Source organism: Rhopilema esculentum, chromosome 7 (assembly GCF_057945365.1).
Source record: "Rhopilema esculentum isolate cy_ngs chromosome 7, ASM5794536v1, whole genome shotgun sequence".
Classification (NCBI taxonomy): domain Eukaryota; kingdom Metazoa; phylum Cnidaria; class Scyphozoa; order Rhizostomeae; family Rhizostomatidae; genus Rhopilema; species Rhopilema esculentum.
Genome location: NC_142821.1, coordinates 4,731,448 through 4,741,099, shown reverse-complemented (window position 1 = coordinate 4,741,099; position 9,652 = coordinate 4,731,448). Strand labels below are relative to the sequence as shown.

Genomic DNA, 9,652 nt, shown 5'->3' with positions numbered 1-9,652 from the left:
GTTCTTCCTTCTCACACTTAGCCACTGTAACCCTGTGTCCACTGTCAACACGAGGCAATTTTGGTTGTTGGCGAGTGTTCAAGACTTACATAACACGTGGGAACGTTTCTTTTGGTCTACAAGAAGGAAAAACTGAGAACTAAAGCCTCAGAGATGTCAGTGGCAAACGGAATTTCCTCTGGCATTGGTACGTAGGACGATAAAATCTGCAATTATAATTATTATGTCATATATTAGATTGATGTAAAGAGATCAATAATTTACGTTTATAATATGGATTGGTGTTTTTCCTTTAGGCCATTGTGGTCAACCTTCCTTGAAGCAACTAATTTTCTTAAAGCTTCCAATCTGGAAAATATCTCGAATTCTGAAGTTTGATTGTTTATCCTATTAGATCAAGAACGAAAAGCTTTTTCCTTCTTGGAGAATAAAACTACTGATATATTGACAAATTCAAATGAACAGGGTAGTTAGATGTGTCGAATGAAGAAAAGGCCACTGTAGCAGGCTGCTCGACGGGCTCCAAGGAGTTCTTGCGGCGAAAAGTCGATAAAAGTGTAGCAAATATGAAACATCGCGATACAGAGGCGGATCTAGGGGGGTGCTATGGGTGCTTGAGCACCGGTCAAAATTTTCGGAGATATAACATTCAATGCATTTTCTCTAATCTCTGAAAAACGTCTTGAATCCTTTTAGATGCATTTTCCAGTAAACTGATGACATACGGTCATGCGTTAGTTAGCATAACCTGTATCTGCTTTAAACTATAAATAGCTAGAAATTTCATGTTGAGCTGCCCTGGAACCAATTTTTTTACTTGTCCATCAAACCACACTCTCGGCCAATGAGCTACTTCAATTCTACGGTGCTTGAGCACCCCTATCAGTCAACCTCTAAGGTCAAAGTTGCAACTGAGCCAATCACATCACGCTCTGATATGTTTTTCCTCAATGTCGAGCACCCCTATCAATCAAAACAAGGCTTCAACCAATCCGTTTGCCAAATTTCAGCTCATCTGAGCACCCCTATCAATCATTCAATATACACTGGTGCATACCGTCACTGAAACGACTAAACCTGTTCGTGTAGCAGCAATGGCGGACATAAAATCGTTGCTGTTGCAGGTGTTCTCGGTAATTGGTTGCCAGTCGACTGAAGAACTTGAAACAGAAAACGAGCTTTTGAGTATTCAGTCAATCGTGAGAAAATTTTTTGATAAGAGCGAGGTGGATGGTGTCGTGACTTGTGGGAATACACAGATCGATGAGTTCGCTGAACTGCAAATGCCAAAGGTTCAAGTACTGTCCCATGGAAGTTCTGACCTTCGGCCTTTCTGGTTGGTAGTTTCTTTTACCAGACTTTAAATGCAAAACGTTTTAACAGAATATTTCTTGGATTAATTCGACAAAAATATTGAGAAAAATGCGCACCCCCAAAAAAATTGTGCCAAGGATTTTTGGTTGTTGGGGTGGTATGGTAATTACTACCAGAATGAATTCGATACCCATTTCTTGCCAAATGCAGATGACCCCAAAAACGTACTACTTCAACACAAGGGACTAAGTAAAACAATCAATTTTTATCAACAAATTCTTACAAGTATTGATTAAAAGACATTGAGTCATGGTAAATAGGCCTTCTCTATAGGGGGTCATTTGGATTCGGCATGATCGCTGCTGTTTCATGTGATACTTGCATCCGATGTTGACAACTTTCTATTGATGGAAATTGTTTTGTCAATCAGTACGAGGTGAGTTCATGTGACCAGTTCAAGGTCAACCAATAGCATGGCATTCATGAAAATCATGACTCAGCAGATTCTGGCACTTAGGGTATACCCAATCCATTTTACCGTGACTCAATTATATTTAACTCAATTTTCGTATAGGAATGGTCAGTTAACGTAGCAATGATTCTTTTTCTTTTTTTTGTTTGAAACATTTTAGCTGCCTTTTTACAAAAATGAACCAGTCTCTGAATATTGCAGAGCAATCAAATATTGACTAACGACCTAAAATGTCATTCATTGATTAATGTGATGTACAAACTGCAAAGGTAGCAGTGTTATTTTTAACTAGCATTGCTAGCATATAGGCTTCTAAAAAAAGATATAATTTTCTATATAGTTATGCTTTGATACCTGAATTTAAAAAAGATTAATTTATCAAGATGGGTGTTGCCTTCATTTAACCGTAAGTAAAAGTGGGGTGTGGCATTATTATGGCTATTAAGGCAACGCCCTTAAGCACCCCTCAGATTTTCCGCTGGATCCGCCTCTGCAATACGCCGAGAATAAACAACAATAAAAACACGTAAATCAGTAAAGGCTAATATTTCGCCCTGGCATACCAGGTTTTTATTGTTGTTCATTTATGCTACATAGAGATTATTTATTAGCATATTTGCTACATAGAGTTAGATGGCTAGGTCTCTTTAGGTGGCTCGTATGTATCCTGCCGGTAAAGGAAGATGAAGGGTCTTGAACCCCAGATAGTTAGCTAAGAATATGGCCCATTTAATTTCTCAAAATCCAGTGCAGCATTGCAGATTATTGACTGTGTAATGTGGACATGGTCCTGGTGAAATTTACCTGGGCAAGTCTACAAACCCACTTCACTTCAAGAGATCCCTGGTTCACTACTTTCAATGATTTTCTTTACTTTCAATGATTTTCTTTAGATTTCTCTCTCTTTTGAACTTTCCCTCTAGAACTAATATATTTGAAGTAAATGTATTATTTATGTTACAGACCAAGTTAAAAATCTCTCTTTGAATGGAGTTACTACAGAAGAAACAAGAATTACTTCTTCAGCAAAAACAGGTTAGTGCTCAACTGTTTCAACTTCCACTGAAGGTTCACTTATTTGCAACTTAATTTTGATTTTCTTTATTATTGAAGTAAAAATAAGGAAAAGCTTGTCTTTTTGTTGATTCGGACATTGTAAGAAAGATTTTGCTTGCTTTGTTTAATTATTTTTTCTCCTCACTGCAAGAAGCTGGATATTTAGGTTGGGTCTCAAAATGTAGACATTTCGTTTGCTGTAGGGACTTTCAAAGTGAAGGCTGGGATGGCACAGATGGCCAAAGGTGGAATTGTGATGGATGTGGTGAATGCAGAACAAGCAAGAATTGCAGAGGAGGCTGGAGTAAGTCTTCTGAGGGCAACTGATTTGTTATGTCAGCTACTTTTACTTCTAAATTTTTATTTATTCAGTTGTATATGTAGGGAGAAGAAAGGGCATTGCTTCACATTTGTTTAAAATGTTTGTTAATACCAGTCTGTCTGCTCATTGAACCAGATTCTATCATGAATATCTCAGTACTTGATTTAAATTGTTGTATATTACACTCTACTTCACTCATTTAAGTTTTAATTCCCCTAAAGGCAACTTTTCAGAATAAATGCCGTATTTAAATTTGACAAACTTGCTAAACCTTTAATCCCTGAACTTAGATAACTCACAGACTCAATCATATTTTGATGCATTTTGACAACAAGGGTTACATTCAGGGATAGATTTATACATCACTGATTGGAGGGTGCTGATAATGTTTGAATTTTGGTGCCACACCCTTCGGGTGACCGGAAAATGATGGAAACACCTTTTTAAAAAGTAAGCTTTTAGCCTCAAGATAATGAAGATAAATATTTGCATTATTTTGTTACTAATGACCTTAAAAAAATGCTTTTTACTGAATCAAGGAAAAATTTACCCAAAGACACTAAAAAAATTGGGGGTGTGTTGCACCCCTACAACCTAGTAAATTCCTCCCTGGTTACTTTTAAGTTTTAATGACAACACAGCAAGTCATGATTATCTTATTTATGGCCAAGGGAAAGCATTGTTTTCGATAAACTTGTAGGAAATTATAAAGTGATCAACATGTAAAGTGAAACATGATTTTGATTTGCTAGGCATGTGCTGTAATGGCCTTGGAAAGAGTCCCAGCAGACATACGAAAAGATGGAGGAATTGCTAGAATGTCAGATCCCAAGGTATTTTTAGTTTAACTGCATTGATCATCTGAAACCAGATTGTAATAGTTTTATGTTGTTTAGAATAAACATTGTAGGTGCTTTTTAATAATATACATTTTTCTACACCAGAAAGCTTATTCTTGTACATTGAAATGCTGGTTGATCATTCATTTAAAGGAGAATCAAACATAACCCACTTTTCTCAGGAAGATCATCAAATGCTCATTGTTTATTTATAGCCGAACAAAGTACATATTGGCACTTACTGGCCAAGCCAGTAATTTCCTAGTTTGCTTCATCAAACTACCTGCAAGATTATCTTTAAACATCAACACTATAATATAGGAATGACATTCAAATATAGGAAAGTTCCATCAACAAGGTTGTCTTTGTCCCATCTGTGCATGCTTAAGTCTGGTTCATCTCAGCATTGTAAAAAATATTTTGGTTATTATTCAGCAGTTAAATGCTTTTGGTGACCTGTATGAGTACCTGATATTTTTCCTGGGTCAAAAAGCTCTTTTATGAGTTAAAACTGCCTTTGGCACCATTGCATTAGGGACATTACTTTTATTTTTTATGCTTCTCAAGTAGAGACTGAAATTGCTAAAAAAGACAGGAAAAATGTCTTTTAGCATCAAAGAAGGCAGGCGATTGCCCGGGCCCACCTCCATGCTCGCCTCCACGCTTGACTCGGGTTGGCGAGACAAGCTATTCATTGCCTCGCTAACCGACCTCGCCAACTGTTAAAGTATACAGGAGATCCCCCACTGATAGTTATCTTTTTAAGGACCGTACAAAACTGTCATCTCTCAAAATCTTTTAATCTTAAAATTTCCAGTACTAGCTTAATAAAATATGTGTCTGTTCCTGTGACAACAAACAAAATGACAGTCTTGGAAAAAATGCTAGTTTGTACTAATGTTATAACAAAATCACACTATGTGATTTAATTTTGGTTCTATTCTAATCTTGTTAGTGAGAATTTTTGTTGATTTGCGACTATAGGAAACTATCATTTTATTTCTGTTGGAGAATCACCATCTTGTTTTGTAAACTTAGCTGTTAAAGACTGTTGTTTATTCATATACTTTTATTGACGATTTTCAAGAGACTAAAAATCACCTGCCTGACTTACCGAGGAGAGAGATGTACCGCTTGCCTGCTAAAATGCTCAGAGCCAGGGCTGCAAAGCAGTCTGTATTAAACAGAAATAGGTGAACACTGGTGTAAATATGAGTAATATTGTTTGATGTATGTTAAAAGGCCTATCAGATCAAGCATATCTTTTGTCTTGATTGGACTAGCGTGGACCAGGTTTTGAACTGATAGAAGACAGATTTAAAGCACTCAAAACTTCTGATCTGTTAATAATGTAATGTGTTATTTTAGATGATCAAAGAAATTATGAGTACAGTAACAATTCCTGTCATGGCAAAGTGCAGAATAGGTCATTTTGCTGAAGCCCAGATATTAGAGGCATTAGAAGTAGATATGATTGATGAATCTGAAGGTAAGTTTAAGTCTTTAGTGGCATTCAGGAAAAATGCATCAATTTTGAATCTAGTCACATACTTTAGGAAAAAGTGGAGAAACTGTAGGAGCAGTTTGAATTAAAAGAACAACCAAAGTGCAAGGACAAAATGTGTTTATTAAGAAAAGTCACATTTACCAAAAATGATGTTTCTCTCCTAACAGAGTTGCTTTAATAAACTTTAATGAATAAGAATAATTTTTAAAGGTTATCATGTCATTTCCAACATCAGTAACCCAGGTACGAATGATTATTAAACAAAGTAAATCATATCATTTCAGCCCATTTTTAGAATTTTGCTCTGCTTTTAAAACATTCCGGTTAACCTGTTCCTATTTCATGTCAAGTTTAAATCTTTTAATAAGCAATTGATCACAATTTATTAGCTTCAGGCAAAGCCTTGAAAATAAGGTGGCAAAAGCATTCAAAGTTCTTATTTTGCTCTTGTTCGCGTTATACTATATCCTCAATATAAATTGATTTGCAGTATTGTGCAAAAACTTGTTTGAATCAATAATTTTCAGGGTCTTTAACCATACTACTGGGATACATTGCAGCATATCAATTGATATGTTGTTTTTCTATAGTACTAACACCTGCGGATGAGCACAATCATGTTGATAAACATGCTTTCAAGATTCCTTTTGTGTGTGGTGCTAGAGATCTTGGTGAAGCTTTAAGGAGAATTTCAGAAGGAGCTGCGATGATAAGAACCAAAGGAGAAGCAGGCACAGGTCTGTCACCTTTAGTTTTAACTACCTTCTTCTTTGGATGTTTGCTATATTAGATATTGCTAAGAGATATCAGATAGATAATATTGTTTTTCTTTACTTGCATTTCAAGATTACAATGCATGCAAACCATATTACTAGAGGTAGTTTTTAACAAGCACACCAGAGCTGGGGTGGGGGGGGGGGTTGCTGAGTGGCTATAGCTATTGACCTCTTACTTTTGCTAAACTTTGATATTCAGGCCCATTAAAGTTTACCCATTTGTCTACAGCCCCCTCACTCCAAATGTGCTGTGGCATCCCTGATTCCATTCCTGCATTTCTGATACTTTGTGTACGTTTCTTTTCCTGCGTTTACTATTGGCAATTTGTAATTCTATGTTTCAATCACTGCCAAAAGTCTTAGAACATTAATGTTAGTTTTCAAAGGCAAATTCAGCCACCCCTTCTCCCCCTAAGAATAATGTTGATTCACTACAGAAAAAAAGAAAAGGGTTATGGAGTACGCTTAATAGAAAAATAAAAATAGAAAAATAGAAAAGCACAGCGCAAAGTGTTGGATGTTCCAAGTAATTTTGTCATTTGATTGTACCTTAAACATGTAATACTCCATGCACTTCCTTTGGTCAAGTACCTGATCAACTTTGATTTGAGTTCTCATATATTCATGCATTATAAAGCAGGCCTGTAAGATTATAAAAGGTGCGTATTTGTAGGTATCGTGTATATTCATTCGAGCATACTCCTCTGACTGGTCAATAAGGAGATTATTTTTAATTATCTTGTCACCTTTAGAGCTTGCCTTTAGTAAAGAAGATCGCTTCTTGATTGTAGCTTTACCATATAATAATGTGACCGACGACATCAATCTTTCACTAGCTGTTTTCTTCAATATATAATTGTTAACCGATTTACAGTCGAGTGCGAGGATGGCTTGGCTCAGTGGTAGGGGTAGCACATCTCAGGTAATGTCCTTGGACGGCATTTGTTTTCAGAATTTTGGACCGACTCTTTTCGACTATTTACTACTTATCTGTTGCAGTGGACTCTTTATATATGTATTCCTTATAGTACTCTGGGTACCAGGGCCACATAATTTCGAGCGTGGAAATAAGCCTGCAAACGTCCTCGACCTTGAGACATTCTTTCTGCCTCTAACATAGTCAACCCGCAAACGTCTTTGATGTTGTCATACAGTCTTGTCTTTGGCTTTCCTTTAACTTCTTTTCCAGGCTTTTGGTCCTTAATACCTGCCCAAGAACAGCCAGCTCTTTAAAGCCAGTGCTATCTCAATTTATTTTTCTTAACTTCAACCCTGCTCATGGGTATTGCCGGCCCGTAGACACTGGGGGCGGGGGGGGGGGGGCAATGCCCCCCAATAATTTACGAAAACTGTGTTTGAAGATCTTATAAGCGCTGACAGTATTTAGTTAGGCAGGTATAGAAAAAGCTATATTTCTGTTCATGCCCCAAATTCAGTTTAGCTACTACGGGCCTGCATTGTGCAACGGTAGCACCAGATTTCCAGGGTAGCAGGTGTTTCCTATCATACTTCCTAAAAACCCAACACTCAGATTAGGGTATAGAATAATCCAATTTTTGCTTTTAGTTTTATGCTTCTATCTTTCAAGACAACTGATAGTGCTACTGGGGCATTTTTTGTGATTGCTATTCTTCTTATTGTCGCACGCGAAACATCGTAACTGTAAGTTTAAAATACTCCTAGAAATTTGAATTTTTGAATAAAAATTCTCCAATCGTAACGAGCTTACCACCATCATCTCTTGCTCCATATCTTTGTATATTCATAACCTTCTTTTTCTCTCTTGCTTTGTCTACCAGTGGTTGAGGCACTACTATGTTGCCAGCCATCAAAATTACACCATCTGTGTATTGAGCCTGCTGACGCTCCCTACAGAGTCCTCCAAAGTCTTATAGCTTATACCCCTGCAACAATAACTGGCAGTAACAACCAAGCCAGTGTATTTTTACAAATATATTGATAGAAATCTACGCACAAGCCCAAAATAAATTTGTGAAAGGGTTGTACTAGTCCTTACAGGGCCCGAGCCTCTGATCTTTAACTAGAGGGGCCAGCAACGTAAATAGAGTTTCCTCTTCCCCCTCACCCTTCAACCACAAATGTGACAATAATTTGACACTGGTGTACTTGTGGACTTTGGTGCAATGTATTTGTTGTAATCTAAAGGTTTGTCTATATAAAACTTTAAGCTGGTTTTAGTATTTTATTTAGTGAAAAAGAGGGGAGGCCATTGCCTCTTGCCCCCCTGGGGCACTGTTCCTGCCTTATTAGAAAATGTTGAGCCAGGTTTTCTTTCGTAGGTGATGTTTGTGAAGCAGTGCGCCACGCCCGGACAATCAGAAACGAAATACGACGTGCAAAATCCATGGACACCTCGGAGCTTTATTCTTATGCCAAAGAATTAAGAGTTCCAATCGATTTACTGAAAAAAACTGTTGAACTAGGGCGACTGCCTGTTGTTAATTTTGCAGCTGGTGGTATTGGTAAGTGCAATATCGATTTATGTTAATTATGCAGATATAAAATCTCTTTGCCAGTTTCGAACCATATTCTTTCGCTGTTCTCCAAAATTTCCTTTTAGCCGTACACGGTTGCCATTGGTGCTAATACAAAAGATCACTGTAACGTTTAAATCAATATTTTGTTTAAGATCTCACGTCATTCAATTTTTGTTCTAGCAACCCCAGCTGATGTTTCACTCTTGATGCAACTTGGTGTTGATGGCGTATTCGTTGGTTCGGGTATTTTCAAAAGTGGCAATCCGTCCAAAAGAGCTCTTGCTATGGCTCAGGCTGTAACACATTATAATGACGCTAAGAAGCTGGCAGAGCTGAGTGAAGATCTCGGAGAGGCCATGTCAGGGCCTAATTACAAAACAGACATGTACAAGCACAAGTACAATTGAACCAGACAATTAGCAAAGTACCTCCCTTTTCCTACGAGTTGAAGGATATATATTTATTTTTAGGATTCTAGTGCTTTTCGAATGTAGTGAGTATTGTATTAATTTTGGAATGTGGGTATCTATAGACGGACTGTAGTCATAATTTTGTTCAAGCTAAGCTGGTACGAAGATCAATAGGTAATTAAGGGAATGGTAATGAAATTGATTTTTCGGTGCAGTTTGTAGAAAGCAGATTTCTTGTTGTTTATCCTCCATTTTATATCATCTTATTTTATTCTTGGGCTGTCCCACTCTGGTTGGGTGTGCATCAAGGGGACAATCACGATACAAAGAAGATATTGCCATCAACAAAGGGGTGTAGTAAAAAGTTAAGTACGAAAGCTTTCTTACTTATACCGGTGCCATTGAAATTTTCATGGTGGAGTTGTGCTTTAAAAATAACGCAACACCTAAGTCTTCAT

At 37.2% G+C, this 9,652-nt stretch overlaps 1 protein-coding gene across 1 annotated transcript; it reads left to right on the top strand.

Moving 5' to 3' along the window:
* The first annotated feature begins 36 nt into the window (after positions 1-36).
* Positions 37-9,408, top strand: LOC135683757 (pyridoxal 5'-phosphate synthase subunit SNZERR). The gene is made up of 8 exons (XM_065199108.2): positions 37-187; positions 2,750-2,821; positions 3,046-3,146; positions 3,917-3,997; positions 5,372-5,492; positions 6,101-6,247; positions 8,587-8,769; positions 8,965-9,408. The coding sequence occupies exons 1-8, from the start codon at positions 154-156 to the stop codon at positions 9,189-9,191; spliced, it is 966 nt and encodes a 321-aa protein (XP_065055180.1). The 5' UTR covers positions 37-153; the 3' UTR covers positions 9,192-9,408.
* Positions 9,409-9,652: the final 244 nt, after the last annotated feature.

Coding starts and splice junctions, on each gene's coding strand:
- LOC135683757 (XM_065199108.2), top strand. CDS start 154: ATGTCAGTGGCAAACGGAATTTCCTCTGGCATTG. Junction 3,998..5,371: donor CTAGAATGTCAGATCCCAAG/GTATTTTTAGTT, acceptor GTGTTATTTTAG/ATGATCAAAGAAATTATGAG. Junction 5,493..6,100: donor TATGATTGATGAATCTGAAG/GTAAGTTTAAGT, acceptor GTTTTTCTATAG/TACTAACACCTGCGGATGAG.